At 38.9% G+C, this 19,892-nt stretch overlaps 1 protein-coding gene across 3 annotated transcripts in view; it reads left to right on the top strand.

Annotated features, from left to right (window-relative positions):
- LOC124114183 overlaps nucleotides 1–19,892 on the top strand; it is a 209,670-nt gene that overhangs the window by 167,062 nt on the left and 22,716 nt on the right. For all 3 annotated transcript variants that reach the window (XM_048388931.1, XM_048388932.1, XM_048388933.1), the window contains exons 55-64: nucleotides 1,405–1,611; nucleotides 2,991–3,050; nucleotides 4,812–4,876; nucleotides 5,452–5,579; nucleotides 14,742–14,836; nucleotides 16,170–16,379; nucleotides 17,525–17,584; nucleotides 17,757–17,821; nucleotides 18,600–18,727; nucleotides 19,480–19,574. In XM_048388931.1, coding sequence (XP_048244888.1) covers nucleotides 1,405–1,611; nucleotides 2,991–3,050; nucleotides 4,812–4,876; nucleotides 5,452–5,579; nucleotides 14,742–14,836; nucleotides 16,170–16,379; nucleotides 17,525–17,584; nucleotides 17,757–17,821; nucleotides 18,600–18,727; nucleotides 19,480–19,574 — 1,113 coding nt within the window. The remainder of the gene's footprint in view (nucleotides 1–1,404; nucleotides 1,612–2,990; nucleotides 3,051–4,811; nucleotides 4,877–5,451; nucleotides 5,580–14,741; nucleotides 14,837–16,169; nucleotides 16,380–17,524; nucleotides 17,585–17,756; nucleotides 17,822–18,599; nucleotides 18,728–19,479; nucleotides 19,575–19,892) is intronic.

Raw genomic sequence — 19,892 nt, 5'->3', positions numbered from 1 at the left:
TTGTTTAACACCGCACTCAGCAATATTTTAGTTATATGATGGCAGTCTGTTAGTAATCGAGTCTGGACCAGACAATCCAGTGATTGACATCATGAGCATCTATCCACGCAATTGGGATACGATGGCATGTATCAACCAAGTGAGCAAGCCTGTCCACCCGATCCCGTTAGTCCCCTCTTACGGCAAGCATTGGTTGCTGAAGACCTATTCTACCCCTGATCTTCATGAGTCTGTTTGCTTAGGACCAATATTTTGCAATTCAGGGTACTAAGCAATGAGCAACCCCATGGGAATCCTGACTAGCATGCGTTCGCCATCACTCTTCTTCCTGTCGTGTGAGGACAGGGATGGTCAGACTAGTGTCTTGGTTAAATGTGTATTATCGTACCCACACATTGCTCATTATATCAACCATGGGTTTGTCCTGCCCAGATGTCATTACTATATTCCTAAAGTGCCCCAGGCTTTCAGAAAATAGACAAATGGGGGTGCTTATTGAAACCATTAACATCGAATTAAATTTGTTTTATGAGATCGGGCAGACATGAACAGACGTGTTCACTATGTTCAAATGTCAGTGATAGTTGCCAGACAACTTTATAACCCTTTTAGGGGGTATGGGTGGCCCAGTCATCTAAGGCGCTGTGATTCGCTGTGCAGAGTTGCGTCCCCTTGGGCACGCCAGAAACCTATGTTTTGTGGGTTCGAATCCCGGTTCGCCCCGATTATGTTTCTAGGTTTGTCAGCACCATACCCGTCACTCGTGGGTTTCGCCGAAGTGGTAAACATCTGAGACCTACATCACTTCAGCCTTTCCTCCCACATTAAGCTGACACGCCGTGATATAACTGGAATACTGTTAAAAGCAGCGTTAAACCAAATCATCACTATAACCCTTTTACGCTTCTGTTTTCTAAAATTTACACAAGAAAATATGGACTGTCATGTAAAGTTGCTTAAGACGGGAGTCCTTACATAGAATAGTTACAGATTTTCCTAGAATTTGGCAGGGAGGTGCTTAAGGGACTGACCATTTGATATTCTGGTGGGGACCTGGGATTTTTTTATCAAGACCAGCTATTTTTTCAGTTACAAAACCAGATATTATTTTATTTAAAACTATGAGCCGGAATATTTTTAAAGAAAATCACCTTGCAACAATGGCATTTTTGTGGCATGCAATTTATTATTTTTTCAATGGAAGTATAATTATTTTTTCAGGAATGTTCGGGACAATATATTTTTATCGATAAAATCCAAGCACCCCGCCCCCAATATCAAATGGTCGGTCCCGAATACGGTGAATACAGTTTTTACATGCCACCAAGATATAGCCGGAATTTTGGTGACTACAAGTCAAAAACAAGCAAAGATACAACCAATAAACATGCTCTGTGTTGGCAGGACACCTGAAGGTTCTGTACCTGGACGACAAGGCAGCTGTCATGTATTACTGTTTTCAATACAAGACTGATGGGACATGCAGTGATGGCTTCAGTTCATTTGAAATCATGTCTCGTGAAACATCCCTCCCTGCCGAGATGCTGAACAGGCTGAAGAAATATGCTGAAAATGTTTGTGACAAAGTGGGAGATCGAGTTTGGCCCTCGTGTAAGTAGTTCTGTCACAGTTTGATTGGTGCCCATACATTAACATAGACTTAGGACTGTCTAAACATCCAGAGTTTAACACATACTAATGACAGTCGTAACCACATACTTTAGCACAGACTTACGACAGTGGTTTAACCCCATAGTTTAGCGTAGACTTACGACAATTGTAGCCACATAGTTTAGCGTAGACTTACGACAGTTGTAACCACATACTTTAGCACAGACTTACGACAGTGGTTTAACCCCATAGGTTAGCACAGACTTACGACAGTTGTAACCACATACTTTAGCGTAGACTTATGACAGTTGTAACCACATACTTTGGAACAGACTAACGACTGTTGTAACCACATAGTTTAGCGTAGACTTACCACAGTTGTAACCCCATAGTTTAGCGTAGACTTACCACAGTTGTAACCACATACTTTTACGTAGACTTATGACAGTTGTAACCATTTAATTTGGAACAGACTTACGACAGTTGTAACCCCATAGTTTAGCGTAGACTTACAACAGTTATAACCACATACTTTTACGTAGACTTATGACGGTTGTTACCCCATAATTTGGAACAGACTTACGACAGTTGTAACCCCATAGTTTAGCACAGACTTACGACAGTTGTAACCCCATAGTTTAGCATAGACTTACGACAGTTGTAACCCCATAGTTTAGCACAGACTTACGACAGTTGTAACCCCATAGTTTAGCGTAGACTTACGACAGTTGTAACCCCATAGTTTAGCGTAGACTTACAACAGTTGTAACCCCATACTTTAGCACACACTTACGACAGTTGTAACCACATACCTTAGCACACTTACGACAGTTGTAACCCCATAGTTTAGCACAGACTTACGACAGTTGTAACCCCATAGTTTCACGTAAGTCTACGACAGTTGTAACCACATAGTTTAGCACAGACTTACGACAGTTGTAACCCCATAGTTTAGCGTAGACTTACGACAGTTGTAACCCCATAGTTTAGCGTAGACTTACAACAGTTGTAACCCCATACTTTAGCACACACTTACGACAGTTGTAACCACATACCTTAGCAGACTTACGACAGTTGTAACCCCATAGTTTAGCACAGACTTACGACAGTTGTAACCCCATAGTTTAGCGTAGACTTACGACAGTTGTAACCCCATAGTTTAGCGTAGACTTACAACAGTTGTAACCCCATACTTTAGCACACACTTACGACAGTTGTAACCACATACCTTAGCACACTTACGACAGTTGTAACCCCATAGTTTAGCACAGACTTACGACAGTTGTAACCCCATAGTTTCACGTAAGTCTACGACAGTTGTAACCACATACTTTAGCATAAAACCTGTGTCAGGAAACCTTTTTTTGCCTTTGTTCCAGCTCCATGCACTATCAATGAGCAGCTGCAACAGGCAGCTGGCAGCGGAGAGCTCACACAAGGTCAGTCAAAGGCTTACTAACAAACACTTCAAGCCACAACAAACTGTCAGCATTTGCATCTGTAAACATCTCCTGATCAGATAACACTGGAAAAGTAAAGCTGCAAATTGGCTTGTCTTTGCAATCAATGATGACACCTAAATTTGCTCAAGAGGTTTTAACCTAATTTTCATAATAACAGTAATTTTGAAAACCCATAATGGCCGTTATTTGGCCAAGACTGAAATATTGACAAGTACATGTATTCACAGGTGATGTCGGAACATTGTGTATACAAGACCGTGAATTATTGACAATGTATTCATGGGTGATGTAGGAACATTGTGTATATAAGACTGACGTATTGACAATGTATTCAAGAGTTATGTAGGAACATTGTGTATATAAGACCGTGAAGTATTGACAATGTATTTACGGGTGATGTAGGAACATTGTGTATATAAGACAGTGAAGTATTAACAATGTATTTACGGGTGATGTAGGAACATTGTGTACATAAGACCATGAAGTATTGGCAATGTATTCATGGGTGATGTAGGAACATTGTGTATAAAAGACCGTGAAGTATTAACAATGTATTTACGGGTGATGTAGGAACATTGTGTATATAAGACTGTGAAGTATTGACAATGTATTCAAGAGTTATGTAGAAGCATTGTGAATACAAGACTGTGAAGTATTGACAATGTATTTACAAGTGATGTAGGGACATTATGTTGGCCTATACAAGACCGTGAAGTATTGACAATGTATTCATGGGTGATGTAGGAACATTGTGTATATAAGACCGTGAAGTATTGACAATGTATTTACGGGTGATGTAGGAACATTGTGTATATAAGACAGTGAAGTATTGACAATGTATTTACGGGTGATGTAGGAACATTGTGTATATAAGACCGTGAAGTATTGACAATGTATTCATGGGTGATGTAGGAACATTGTGCATATAAGACCGTGAAGTATTGACAATGTATTCATGGGTGATGTAGGAACATTGTGTATATAAGACCATGAAGTATTGACAATGTATTCACGGGTGATGTAGGAACATTGTGCATATAAGACCGTGAAGTATTGACAATGTATTCATGGGTGATGTAGGAACATTGTGTATATAAGACCGTGAAGTATTGACAATGTATTCAGGGGTGATGTAGGAACATTGTGTATACAAGACAGTGAAGTATTGACAATGTATTCAAGAGTGATGTAGGAACATTGTGTATATAAGACCGTGAAGTATTGACAATGAATTCACGGGTGATGTAGGAACATTGTGTATATAAGACCATGAAGTATTGACAATGTATTCACAGGTGATGGAGGAGCATTGTGTATACAAGACAGTGAAGTATTGACAATGTATTCACAGGTGATGTAGGAACATTGTGTATACAAGACCGTGAAGTATTGACAATGTATTCACGAGTGATGTAGAAGCATTGTGTATACAAGACCGTGAAGTATTGACAATGTATTCACGGGTGATGTAGGAACATTGTGTAGGCCTATACAAGACCGTGAAGTATTGACAATGTATTCACAGGTGATGTAGGAACATTGTGTATACAAGACCGTGAAGTATTAACAATGTATTCACGGGTGATGTGGAAACATGAAATGGAGACGGTAAGGTATTGAAGATAACATTTTGATCACTTTTTGTGTGTAAATGTTTAATAATAAGCTAATAGAATTCAGCTTTGAAGTCTTGATACAGCACCATGACATAAAATCCAACGACTGTTCTACTTTCAGACTACGTTGTGGCCGAATGTATGACCAAGTTCATCCCTGTCCAGGACAACTTTGACTTTAAGAGGGTAACCAGAACAAACATATAATCCATGAGTAATCATAACCATTGTCTGGTTATGATCCAAAGAACAAACAAAACCCTTGTCTGGATATGATCCGAAGAACAAACAAAACCCTTGTCTGGATATGATCCAAAGAACAAACAAAACCCTTGTCTGGATATGATCCAAAGAACAAACAAAACCCTTGTCTGGATATGATCCAAAGAACAAACAAAACCCTTGTCTGGATATCATCCAAAGAACAAACAAAACCCTTGTCTGGATATGATCCAAAGAGAAAACAAAACCCTTGTCTGGATATGATCCAAAGAGAAAACAAAACCCTTGTCTGGATATGATCCAAAGAACACAGACTTTAACTGGATATGAGCCAAACCCTTTGTCTAAATATGATCCAAAAAGTAAATAAAACCAAAACGTAAAACAAATCCTTTGTTGATATGATCCAAAGAGAACCTATTTCATCAAATATAAGTGCTAAGTGCATCCATTTCTATCAATAAATGAAAACAAAATATAATTCCATGGAAAAATAAGTTCTAAGATGTTATAAATGTTATGAATGTATCTGTTGTCAGTTCTCGGGTTCATGGCACACGATCGCCAAGACGCAGCACATCTGGGGAGATCGGTCGTGGGCCTCAGAGATCCGGGACTTTCACGTCAGCCAAGACGACCGCCTTTTTTGTTCCTACAGGGGATACGAGTAAGCTTTTGTGTGTTACTACAGGGAATACAAGTTGTTGTTTTTTGTTTTTTGGTTGTTTAACTCGCACTCAGCAATATTCTAGCCATATGATGGCGATCTAAATAATCGAGTCTGGACCTGACAATTCAGTCATTGACATCATGAGCATCGCTCCAGGCAATTGGGGTTAGATGACATGCATCAACCAAGTTAGCGAGCCTGACCACACGATCCTGTTAGTCGCCTCTTGCGACAAGCATAGTCGCCTTTCACGAGTAACAATTTGTGTGTAACGACACGGGATACAAGCAGTATTCCAGCAATATCACGGCAAGGTACAACAGAAATGGCAGAATGTAGAATGAGTGAGATGGGTTTGATGTCTTTGATGACTTTGAATAGCATTTCAGTTATTTGACGATGTCAGCTTAACATGAGAGGAAAGTTCAAAGTGATGTGGATTATGTTAATCCTGTGGGTGAAACTCACAGGACATGGTGGAGACACACCAAGAGTCATAATCAGGGGGATTCAAATGTTCATCAGAGTCTGGCAAGCCTCAGCCACTGGGCCACCCATGATATTACATAGGGAATAAAAATACTGTTCAAACCGGCATTAAACTCAACTCATTCCCTCACTCAATCACTAGCTTATTCCTGGTAGGTGGTGCATCTGATAAGTGTCACTTCAGCTTTCACCCGTAATGTAGTGTCTGATGGGGCCTATCTGATACACTTGTCAACAGTTGGGGGTGGGCTGTGAACTTAGGATCCATCATCAAGATCCTGGAGTAAAGATTATTACCATCCAGATGTGTAAATGTTTTTACGCACATATATATATCAGTGTTTTTTTTGTTTTTTTATGTTAATATGCAGAATGTGGTTTACAGAATGTGAATGTGGTTTACAGAATGTGGTTAACTGAATGTTGTTTACAGAATGTAGTTTACAGAATGTGGTTTACTGAATGTGGTTTACAGAATGTGGTTAACAGAATGTGGTTTATTGAATGTGGTTTACTTTATGTGGTTTACAGAATGTGGTTCACAGAATGTGGATTACTGAATGTGGTTTACAGAATGTGGTTCACAGAATGTTGTTTACTGAATATGGTTTACAGAATGTGGTTTACTGAATGTGGTTCACAGAATGTGGTTTACTGAATGTGGTTCACAGAATGTGGTTTACAGAATGTGGTTCACTGAATGTGGTTTACTGAATGTGGTTCACAGAATGTGGTTTACAGAATGTGGTTCACAGAATGTAGTTTACAGAATGTGGTTTACTGAATGTGGTTTACAGAATGTGGTTCACAGAATGTGGTTCACAGAATGTGGTTTACTGAATGTGGTTCACAGAATGTAGTTTACAGAATGTGGTTTACTGAATGTGGTTTACTGAATGTGGTTTACTGAATGTGGTTCACAGAATGTGGTTCACAGAATGTGGTTTACTGAATGTGGTTTACTGAATGTGGTTTACTGAATGTGGTTCACAGAATGTGGTTTACTGAATGTGGTTCACAGAATGTGGTTCACAGAATGTGGTTTACAGAATGCGGTTTACTGAATTTGGTTTACAGAATGTAGTTTACAGAATGCGGTTTACTGAATGTGGTTTACTGAATGTGGTTCACAGAATGTGGTTCACAGAATGTGGTTTACAGAATGCGGTTTACTGAATTTGGTTTACAGAATGTAGTTTACAGAATGCGGTTTACTGAATGTGGTTTACTGAATGTGCTTCACAGAATGTGGTTCACAGAATGTGGTTTACAGAATGCGGTTTACAGAATGTAGTTTACTGAATGTGGTTTACTGAATGTGGTTTACTGAATGTGGTTCACAGAATGTGGTTTACTGAATGTGGTTCACAGAATGTGGTTCACAGAATGTTGTTCACTGAATGTGGTTTACAGAATGTGGTTTACTGAATGTGGTTCACAGAATGTGGTTCACAGAATGTTGTTCACTGAATGTGGTTTACTGAATGTGGTTCACAGAATGTGGTTTACAGAATGTGGTTCACTGAATGTGGTTTACTGAATGTGGTTCACAGAATGTGGTTTACAGAATGTGGTTCACAGAATGTAGTTTACAGAATGTGGTTTACTGAATGTGGTTTACAGAATGTGGTTCACAGAATGTGGTTCACAGAATGTGGTTTACAGAATGTGGTTCACAGAATGTAGTTTACAGAATGTGGTTTACTGAATGTGGTTTACTGAATGTGGTTCACAGAATGTGGTTCACAGAATGTGGTTTACTGAATGTGGTTTACTGAATGTGGTTTACTGAATGTGGTTCACAGAATGTGGTTTACTGAATGTGGTTCACAGAATGTGGTTCACAGAATGTGGTTTACAGAATGCGGTTTACTGAATTTGGTTTACAGAATGTAGTTTACAGAATGCGGTTTACTGAATGTGGTTTACTGAATGTGGTTCACAGAATGTGGTTCACAGAATGTGGTTTACAGAATGCGGTTTACTGAATTTGGTTTACAGAATGTAGTTTACAGAATGCGGTTTACTGAATGTGGTTTACTGAATGTGGTTCACAGAATGTGGTTTACAGAATGCGGTTTACAGAATGTAGTTTACTGAATGTGGTTTACTGAATGTGGTTTACTGAATGTGGTTCACAGAATGTGGTTTACTGAATGTGGTTCACAGAATGTGGTTCACAGAATGTTGTTCACTGAATGTGGTTTACAGAATGTGGTTCACTGAATGTGGTTTACAGAATGCGGTTTACTGAACTTGGTTTACAGAATGTAGTTTACAGAATGCGGTTTACTGAACATGGTTTACAGAATGTGGTTCACTGAATGTGGTTTACAGAATGTGTTTTACAGAATGTGGGTTACAGAATGTGGTTCACAGAATGTTGTTTACTGAATGTGGTTTACAGAATGTGGTTTACAGAATGTTGTTTACAGAAGGTGAACATGTTTTACAGAATGTGGTTTACTGAATGTGGTTTACTGAATGTGGTTTACAGAATGTGCTTCACAGAATGTGGTTTACAGAATGTGGTTCACAGAATGTGGTTTACAGAATGTGGTTTACTGAATGTGGTTTACAGAATGTAGTTTACAGAATGTAGTTTACAGAATGTGGTTTACAGAATGTAGTTTACAGAATGTGGTTCACAGAATGTGGTTTACAGAATGTGGTTCACAGAATGTAGTTTACAGAATGTGGTTTACTGAATGTGGTTTACTGAATGTGGTTTACTGAATGTGGTTCACAGAATGTGGTTTACTGAATGTGGTTTACAGAATGTGGTTCACAGAATGTTGTTCACTGAATGTGGTTTACAGAATGTGGTTCACAGAATGTTGTTCACTGAATGTGGTTTACAGAATGTGGTTTACAGAATGTGGTTCACAGAATGTGGATTACTGAATGTGGTTTACAGAATGTTGTTTACTGAACATGGTTCACAGAATGTGGATTACTGAATGTGGTTTACAGAATGTGGTTTACAGAATGTGGTTTACAGAATGTGGTTCACAGAATGTGGTTTACAGAATGTGGTTCACAGAATGTGGTTTACAGAATGTGGTTTACTGAATGTGGTTTACAGAATGTAGTTTACAGAATGTGGTTTACAGAATGTAGTTTACAGAATGTGGTTCACAGAATGTGGTTTACAGAATGTGGTTCACAGAATGTAGTTTACAGAATGTGGTTTACTGAATGTGGTTTACTGAATGTGGTTTACTGAATGTGGTTTACTGAATGTGGTTCACAGAATGTGGTTTACAGAATGTGGTTCACAGAATGTTGTTCACTGAATGTGGTTTACAGAATGTGGTTCACAGAATGTTGTTCACTGAATGTGGTTTACAGAATGTGGTTTACAGAATGTGGTTCACAGAATGTGGATTACTGAATGCGGTTTACTGAACTTGGTTTACAGAATGTGGTTCACAGAATGTGGTTTACAGAATGTGGTTTACAGAATGTGGTTCACAGAATGTGGTTTACAGAATGTGGTTTACAGAATGTGGTTCACAGAATGTGGATTACAGAATGCGGTTTACTGAACATGGTTTACTGAACATGGTTTACAGAATGTGGTTCACTGAATGTGGTTTACAGAATGTGGTTTACAGAATGGGGTTTACAGAATGAGGTTTACAGAATGTGGTTCACAATGTCGTTTACAGAATGTAGTTTACTGAATGTGGTTTACAGAATGTGGGTTACAGAATGTGGTTTACAGAATGTGGTTTACAGAATGTGGTTTACAGAATGTAGTTTACAGAATGTGGTTTACTGAATGTGGTTTACAGAATGTGGTTTACAGAATGTGGTTTACTGAATGTGGTTTACAGAATGTGGATTACAGAATGCGGTTTACTGAACATGGTTTACAGAATGTGGTTCACTGAATGTGGTTTACAGAATGTGGTTTACAGAATGGGGTTTACAGAATGAGGTTTACAGAATGTGGTTTACAGAATGTAGTTTACAGAATGCGGTTTACTGAATGTAGTTTACAGAATGTGGTTTACAGAATGTTGTTTACAGAAGGTGAACATGTTTTACAGAATGTGGTTTACTGAATGTGGTTTACTGAATGTGGTTTACAGAATGTGGTTTACAGAATGTGCTTCACAGAATGTGGTTTACAGAATGTGGTTCACAGAATGTGGTTTACAGAATGTGGTTTACTGAATGTGGTTTACAGAATGTAGTTTACAGAATGTAGTTTACAGAATGTGGTGTACAGAATGTAGTTTACAGAATGTGGTTCACAGAATGTGGTTTACAGAATGTGGTTCACAGAATGTAGTTTACAGAATGTGGTTTACTGAATGTGGTTTACTGAATGTGGTTTACTGAATGTGGTTCACAGAATGTGGTTTACTGAATGTGGTTTACAGAATGTGGTTACAGAATGTTGTTCACTGAATGTGGTTTACAGAATGTGGTTCACAGAATGTTGTTCACTGAATGTGGTTTACAGAATGTGGTTTACAGAATGTGGTTCACAGAATGTGGATTACTGAATGTGGTTTACAGAATGTTGTTTACTGAACATGGTTCACAGAATGTGGATTACTGAATGTGGTTTACAGAATGTGGTTTACAGAATGTGGTTCACAGAATGTGGTTTACAGAATGTGGTTCACAGAATGTGGTTTACAGAATGTGGTTTACTGAATGTGGTTTACAGAATGTAGTTTACAGAATGTGGTTTACAGAATGTAGTTTACAGAATGTGGTTCACAGAATGTGGTTTACAGAATGTGGTTCACAGAATGTAGTTTACAGAATGTGGTTTACTGAATGTGGTTTACTGAATGTGGTTTACTGAATGTGGTTCACAGAATGTGGTTTACAGAATGTGGTTCACAGAATGTTGTTCACTGAATGTGGTTTACAGAATGTGGTTCACAGAATGTTGTTCACTGAATGTGGTTTACAGAATGTGGTTGACAGAATGTGGTTCACAGAATGTGGATTACTGAATGCGGTTTACTGAACTTGGTTTACAGAATGTGGTTCACAGAATGTGGTTTACAGAATGTGGTTTACAGAATGTGGTTCACAGAATGTGGTTTACAGAATGTGGTTTACAGAATGTGGTTCACAGAATGTGGATTACAGAATGCGGTTTACTGAACATGGTTTACTGAACATGGTTTACAGAATGTGGTTCACTGAATGTGGTTTACAGAATGTGGTTTACAGAATGGGGTTTACAGAATGAGGTTTACAGAATGTGGTTCACAATGTCGTTTACAGAATGTAGTTTACTGAATGTGGTTTACAGAATGTGGGTTACAGAATGTGGTTTACAGAATGTGGTTTACAGAATGTGGTTTACAGAATGTAGTTTACAGAATGTGGTTTACTGAATGTGGTTTACAGAATGTAGTTTACAGAATGTAGTTTACAGAATGTGGTTTACAGAATGTAGTTTACAGAATGTGGTTCACAGAATGTGGTTTACAGAATGTGGTTCACAGAATGTAGTTTACAGAATGTGGTTTACTGAATGTGGTTTACTGAATGTGGTTTACTGAATGTGGTTCACAGAATGTGGTTTACTGAATGTGGTTTACAGAATGTGGTTCACAGAATGTTGTTCACTGAATGTGGTTTACAGAATGTGGTTCACAGAATGTTGTTCACTGAATGTGGTTTACAGAATGTGGTTTACAGAATGTGGTTCACAGAATGTGGATTACTGAATGTGGTTTACAGAATGTTGTTTACTGAACATGGTTCACAGAATGTGGATTACTGAATGTGGTTTACAGAATGTGGTTTACAGAATGTGGTTTACAGAATGTGGTTTACAGAATGTTGTTTACAGAAGGTGAACATGTTTTACAGAATGTGGTTTACTGAATGTGGTTTACTGAATGTGGTTTACAGAATGTGCTTCACAGAATGTGGTTTACAGAATGTGGTTCACAGAATGTGGTTTACAGAATGTGGTTTACTGAATGTGGTTTACAGAATGTAGTTTACAGAATGTAGTTTACAGAATGTGGTTTACAGAATGTAGTTTACAGAATGTGGTTCACAGAATGTGGTTTACAGAATGTGGTTCACAGAATGTAGTTTACAGAATGTGGTTTACTGAATGTGGTTTACTGAATGTGGTTTACTGAATGTGGTTCACAGAATGTGGTTTACTGAATGTGTTTTACAGAATGTGGTTCACAGAATGTTGTTCACTGAATGTGGTTTACAGAATGTGGTTCACAGAATGTTGTTCACTGAATGTGGTTTACAGAATGTGGTTTACAGAATGTGGTTCACAGAATGTGGATTACTGAATGTGGTTTACAGAATGTTGTTTACTGAACATGGTTCACAGAATGTGGATTACTGAATGTGGTTTACAGAATGTGGTTTACAGAATGTGGTTCACAGAATGTGGTTTACAGAATGTGGTTCACAGAATGTGGTTTACAGAATGTGGTTTACTGAATGTGGTTTACAGAATGTAGTTTACAGAATGTGGTTTACAGAATGTAGTTTACAGAATGTGGTTCACAGAATGTGGTTTACAGAATGTGGTTCACAGAATGTAGTTTACAGAATGTGGTTTACTGAATGTGGTTTACTGAATGTGGTTTACTGAATGTGGTTCACAGAATGTGGTTTACAGAATGTGGTTCACAGAATGTTGTTCACTGAATGTGGTTTACAGAATGTGGTTCACAGAATGTTGTTCACTGAATGTGGTTTACAGAATGTGGTTTACAGAATGTGGTTCACAGAATGTGGATTACTGAATGCGGTTTACTGAACTTGGTTTACAGAATGTGGTTCACAGAATGTGGTTTACAGAATGTGGTTTACAGAATGTGGTTCACAGAATGTGGTTTACAGAATGTGGTTTACAGAATGTGGTTCACAGAATGTGGATTACAGAATGCGGTTTACTGAACATGGTTTACTGAACATGGTTTACAGAATGTGGTTCACTGAATGTGGTTTACAGAATGTGGTTTACAGAATGGGGTTTACAGAATGAGGTTTACAGAATGTGGTTCACAATGTCGTTTACAGAATGTAGTTTACTGAATGTGGTTTACAGAATGTGGGTTACAGAATGTGGTTTACAGAATGTGGTTTACAGAATGTGGTTTACAGAATGTAGTTTACAGAATGTGGTTCACTGAATGTGGTTTACAGAATGTGGTTTACAGAATGGGGTTTACAGAATGAGGTTTACAGAATGTGGTTCACAATGTCGTTTACAGAATGTAGTTTACTGAATGTGGTTTACAGAATGTGGGTTACAGAATGTGGTTTACAGAATGTGGTTTACAGAATGTGGTTTACAGAATGTAGTTTACAGAATGTGGTTTACTGAATGTGGTTTACAGAATGTGGTTTACAGAATGTGGTTTACTGAATGTGGTTTACAGAATGTGGATTACAGAATGCGGTTTACTGAACATGGTTTACAGAATGTGGTTCACTGAATGTGGTTTACAGAATGTGGTTTACAGAATGGGGTTTACAGAATGAGGTTTACAGAATGTGGTTCACAGAATGTAGTTTACAGAATGCGGTTTACTGAATGTAGTTTACAGAATGTGGTTTACAGAATGTGGTTTACAGAATGTGGTTTACAGAATGGGGTTTACAGAATGAGGTTTACAGAATGTGGTTCACAGAATGTCGTTTACAGAATGTGGTTTACAGAATGGGGTTTACAGAATGAGGTTTACAGAATGTGGTTCACAGAATGTGGTTTACAGAATGTGGTTTACTGAATGTAGTTTACAGAATGTGGTTCACTGAATGTGGTTTACAGAATGTGGTTTACAGAATGGGGTTTACAGAATGAGGTTTACAGAATGTGGTTCACAGAATGTCGTTTACAGAATGTGGTTTACAGAATGGGGTTTACAGAATGAGGTTTACAGAATGTGGTTCACAGAATGTCGTTTACAGAATGTAGTTTACTGAATGTGGTTTACAGAATGTGGGTTACAGAATGTGGTTTACAGAATGTAGTTTACAGAATGTGGTTTACAGAATGTGGTTTACAGAATGTGGTTCACTGAATGTGGTTTACAGAATGGGGTTTACAGAATGGGGTTTACAGAATGCGGTTTACAGAATGTGGTTCACAGAATGTGGTTTACAGAATGTGGTTTACAGAATGTGGTTTACAGAATGAGGTTTACAGAATGTGGTTTACAGAATGTGGATTACAGAATGCGGTTTACTGAATGTAGTTTACAGAATGAGGTTTACAGAATGTGGTTTACAGAATGTGGATTACAGAATGCGGTTTACTGAATGTAGTTTACAGAATGTAGTTCACAGAATGTGGTTCACAGAATGCGATTTACTGAACATGGTTTACAGAATGTGGTTCACTGAATGTGGTTTACAGAATGTGGTTTACAGAATGTGGTTTACAGAATGAGGTTTACAGAATGTGGTTCACAGAATGTCGTTTACAGAATGTAGTTTACTGAATGTGGTTTACAGAATGTGGGTTACAGAATGTGGTTCACAGAATGTAGTTTACAGAATGTGGTTTACAGAATGTGGTTTACAGAATGTGGTTCACAGAATGTTGTTTACAGAAGGTGAACATGTTTTACAGAATGTGGTTTACAGAATGTGGGTTACAGAATGTGGTTCACAGAATGTAGTTTACAGAATGTGGTTTATTTTCAGCAAAGATGTTCAAGGTTGTCGCCCAACAGAGTTTATGCATCTTAAGGACACGTCAACACCCGGACACTTCACCTACATGTTCCGGGATATGGCAGGTAGGAGTAAGAGCTTGATGTTTCCCATACTGGGCCTAATCTACCACTCAACTGAGAAATAGATTCAAAGCCACACCCAGATTTAAAACCAAGAGGGCTTAAATCTTGAAAATGCGCAACTCTACGTACACAGGGAAAACCAACCAATGAACACATATGTTTAGTGTCAGTTAGTTAGTACTCACAGTCAGTCAGCTATATAGCTAGTGTGTCATAGTCTGTCAACTAGTGTGTCATAGTCAGTCAGCTAGTGTGTCATAGTCAGTCAGCTAGTATGTCATAGTCTGTCAGTTAGTTAGTTCTCACAGTCAGTCAGCTATATAGCTAGTGTGTCATAGTCTGTCAGCTAGTGTGTCATAGTCAGTCAGCTAGTGTGTCATAGTCAGTCAGCTAGTGTGTCATAGTCTGTCAGTTAGTTAGTTCTCACAGTCAGTCAGCTATATAGCTAGTGTGTCATAGTCTGTCAGCTAGTGTGTCATAGTCAGTCAGCTAGTGTGTCATAGTCTGTCAGTTAGTTAGTTCTCACAGTCAGTCAGCTATATAGCTAGTGTGTCATAGTCTGTCAGCTAGTGTGTCATAGTCTGTCAGCTAGTGTGTCATAGTCAGTCAGCTAGTGTGTCATAGTCTGTCAGCTAGTGTGTCATAGTCAGTCAGCTAGTGTGTCATAGTCAGTCAGCTAGTGTGTCATAGTCTGTCAGTTAGTTAGTTCTCACAGTCAGTCAGCTATATAGCTAGTGTGTCATAGTCTGTCAGCTAGTGTGTCATAGTCTGTCAGTTATTGAGCCACGGATGTCGATTTCGCTATGCAATTTTGATTGGACAGACAAAGACTCAGTAGTCCAGCCAAAATATAACTCAATATTGCAGCATGGTTCAGGATTGGTGGAAACTGGACTCTTATAGTCAGTTAATTCCCTTGCCTCAGGAAGATGCATTGAGTGAGTTACAGCCAATCAGTGAGTGAGTGAGTCAGAGAGTGAATGGGTGAGTTAGTGAGTGAATGGGTGAGTTAGTGAGTCAGTCAGTCAGTCACAGTATGTCAGTCAGCCAGTCAGTATAAAACATATAAACATGTAAACAAAAATACAACATTTCTGGATTTTTTTCGATTGCCGTTGTGAGCAGCCAAAATTCCAATAATCAATTCAGGAACAGCCCTACAAAAGATCTGGTCTCATCTGTGGTACAGGGTACTTAACATCCTTTTGACCCTCAGGGTAGTGAGGTCTGAGTTGGTATATACACACTGATGATGTGAACAGTGATAGTCAGATCTGATGAGCCAGATAACAGAGGTGCACAGAGAGTCACTGCAGATGAACGTGTATTTCAGCAACTTTGAAGGTCATCTATACAGACTACACGAATGCAGTGGTTTACTGGTGCCTGGGAGCAAACCAGGACGGCACCTGCAAGAGCAACAAGATTCAGGTGGAGATAATATCGAAGAACTTGCGAGTTGACAAAGAAACTCGGACACAACTGGAAGAGTACATTAGACATGGCTGTGTCCGCCTCAGCGACATTCAGGACAGCGACCTTGGTGAGTGGCTTTGATGGTATCCATTTCGCTCAGTCCTAGTATAAGTGAAAAAAAAATATGATAGAATGATCAACATCTAGCCTACTACTCAACTTTTGAAAGTTTTTTTTTATCTTTCCACGATACACAAAACTGATTCTCATGTCAAATGTATATTTAATATGTCTGACCCATCTGATTGTCCCTATCAAACATGAGTAGTATAGTTTGACATGCAACATGTCAGGGAAGATTCATATGTTCAGTGCTACAGATAACTGTTTGTTTCATTGAGTATTTACTCACATAATCATTCTCATGGTGTATTTATATATTTTCTTTGGGTTTGGAATACTATATCAGCAAAATTATATGCAGTTTGTCAAGAGCTCGGTAAGTTGAAGGTGAGCTATGCAGCCTATCTGAAACTCTGAAAGTTAAAAGTGAGTTGAGCTATGCAGCTCATCTTGAATCTTGTAAGTTGAAGGTGAGCTATGCAGCTCATCTGGAGTCTTGTAAGTTGAAGGTGAGCTATGCAGCTCATCTTGAATCTTGTAAGTTGAAGGTGAGCTATGCAGCTCATCTAGAGTCTTGTAAGTTGAAGGTGAGCTATGCAGCTCATCTGGAGTCTTGTAAGTTGAAGGTGAGCTATGCAGCTCATCTGGAATCTTGTAAGTTGAAGGTGAGCTATGCAGCTCATCTAGAGTCTTGTAAGTTGAAGGTGAGCTATTCAGCTCATCTGGAGTCTTGATAGTTTAAGGTGAGCTATGAAGCTCATCTGGAGTGTTGTAAGTTGAAGGTGAGCTATGCAGCTCATCTGGAATCTAGTAAGTTGAAGGTGAGCTATGGAGCTTATCTGTAGTCTAGTAAGTTGAATGTGAGCTATTCAGCTTATCTGGAGTCTTGTAAGTTGAAGGTGAGCTATGCAGCTTATCTGGAGTCTTGTTAGTTGAAGGTGAGCTATGCAGCTCATCTGGAGTATTGTTAAGTTGGAGGTGAGCTATGCAGCTCATCTGGCGTGTTGTATGTTGAAGGTGAGCTATGCAGCTTATCTGGAGTATTGTTAAGTTGAAGGTGAGCTATGCAGCACATCTGGAGTCTTGTAGGTTGAAAGTGAACATCAGATCCCTGTATTCTCCACGCTGATGCTGACTGTATGTTTGCAGACCTGTGTCAGATCCCGAGCTCCATCAGCCAAGCTGCCTTAGCAGGAGAAATCACGTCAGGTGAGTTTGGCTGGTCCATTTGTATTTTCTATGTCTATGTACATTTTAGCTCACCTGATCACCTTATAGATCAAGTGAGATTGGGGATTAGAGTAGGGCGGTGGGACTGATGTTGCATTGTTCTCCAAAGTTGCTCAGAGAATCTAGATCATGGCTGTAGTTGTTGTTCCAGACTACATCAAGGTCCAGTGCATGGACGAGTTCATCAGTGCTCAGCGGAACTTCGACATGAATAGGGTAAGTGTTTCAGAGTTATCTGCCCTTGTGTGTCAGTTCGACATGGACTGGTATACTGTGTATGACATACCTATTGTCTGTGATGCTTTTGTTGAGATGTGTAGTTGAGAGTTGTCTGCTCTTGTCCTCGATGCTGTTCATGCTCCTTCCCAGCGCGTGACACCTTCGTTACACTCTCGGTAACCAGTTTGGCCATTACAAGAATCTTGAAATTTGCTCTCTAACCCCAAATATAGCAACGTTTATACTTTTGTTTATGTTTTTGGGAAGGACATCAGAGTGAATTTTAAAAAGTTTACGACTGAACACACTTCGCAGATGAATTTACCTTTTTGTTTGTTTCATTGGATTGGTTAGAGATTGCAGAAAATTAACAAACTTCCCACTTACATTCTTACTGTACCAATTACATGATAGTTGAAATGAAATAGTAATTCAAACTGAAAAAACAAAGAAGGTAATTTAGCAGGGGTAAGTGTATATGTCATCAGACAGTCATCCCTTGTTTATAAACATAAAGAGTTGTGAGTTCAACTCCAAGCATCGTTATGGTCACCTATCATGGTGGGGAGCTTTGACGTGTGGCAGCGATAGTATAGAGAGTCCCGCGAATGGGATATAACTGTGAGGAGCTTGCCATGCTGTTGTTGAGATGTAGTTGAGAGTTATCTGCCCTTGTCCTCCAGGCTGTTGTTGAGATGTAGTTGAGAGTTATCTGCCCTTGTCCTCCAGGCTGTTGTTTAGATGTAGTTGAGAGTTATCTGCCCTTGTCCTCCAGTTCACTGGAGACTGGTACACGGTTGCCAGGACCCACTACGCCTGGGGTAACAACACCTGGGACAACTTCATCAGACGTATACAGATCCTGGACGACGGCTCCACCGTCATGGCCTACACTGGGTACAGGTGAGTCCCCCGCGTCTTCCAGTATCACCAACTTGTGGGTTATATAAGTAGATCAACACCTTCAGTTTCCTGACCACCAAGATTTGATAAACAACTTCTAGTCATTGAGTAACACATTGCATTTCTTCTGTCTGATCAAACATGCTGGTCGCCATGATAAACTACCCATCAGACCTTTCTGTATCCAGTGTTTCATTTGGAATTGCTCTTGACGTACAATCTGAACATGACATGTTTAATCATAAAAACAGTTTGAGAAAATGTTCAAATTAATATTTAAGTACTCCACGGTATATATCTGGTATGGTGGTCATGTTCAGATCACTGCCCGGGGGGCTGTTGTACAATAGAATCATAGCGCTACGACTATGCTATGTATGTTATGGTATGGGAGTTATGATCACCTTAGCGCTAAGATCTCTTTGTATAATGACACCCTAATCCACAAAGTGATGTGAAAGCATGGAAGTCACAGTATTCTTGGTGGTTAGGGTGTTTTATGGAATGGTCCAGGAATAAGTAGTAAGTGCCATTTGTGAAACTGAGACGTTGTATGAACTTCGTTTTAGATTGATAAACATTGTAAAATTTGCGTGGATCGATGCTCATGATGTCAATCACTGGATTTTCTGGTCCAGATTTGATTATATTTCAGACCGCTGTCATATAGCTGGAATATCGCTGAGTGCGGTGTTAAACATCAAACAAACGAATCATAAATATTAGTATGTATGTGCTTCATCTCCCGGCAGGAATTATGGGGCATCGTGTGCACCAGCTGCATCAGTGGAGCTAACGCAGCGCGGTCACCCAGGACATTTTGTCTTCATCGTTGGCGGGATTGAAAGTAACGTTGTGCATGCAATGGCTTATTTTTTTATATATTTCATTTAAATCTCTTTTCACATTTCAAATGAAATACAATGTGTAACATTTCAATAATAATACATTATTTAAAATCCACTCCCTTTACATCAAACTTTCAAAACATATTGCAAATATAGACAATCATAAAATATGATATCATACTAATATTCTTTGTCTGTGGAAGGAAGACCAGAACTGAAAGAAAGCTGTATAATTGCAATTTAAGAATGCAATTTGGTCATATTGTAGTATCTAATAACTTCACACTTATGATTCACTAATAATTTCAACTTTAGCT

Source organism: Haliotis rufescens, unplaced genomic scaffold (genome assembly GCF_023055435.1).
Source record: "Haliotis rufescens isolate VD_foot unplaced genomic scaffold, xgHalRufe1.0.p SCAF_8, whole genome shotgun sequence".
NCBI lineage: Eukaryota > Metazoa > Mollusca > Gastropoda > Lepetellida > Haliotidae > Haliotis > Haliotis rufescens.
Note: the sequence above shows the minus strand (reverse complement) of the source record. Positions and strands in the feature narration are given on the sequence as shown.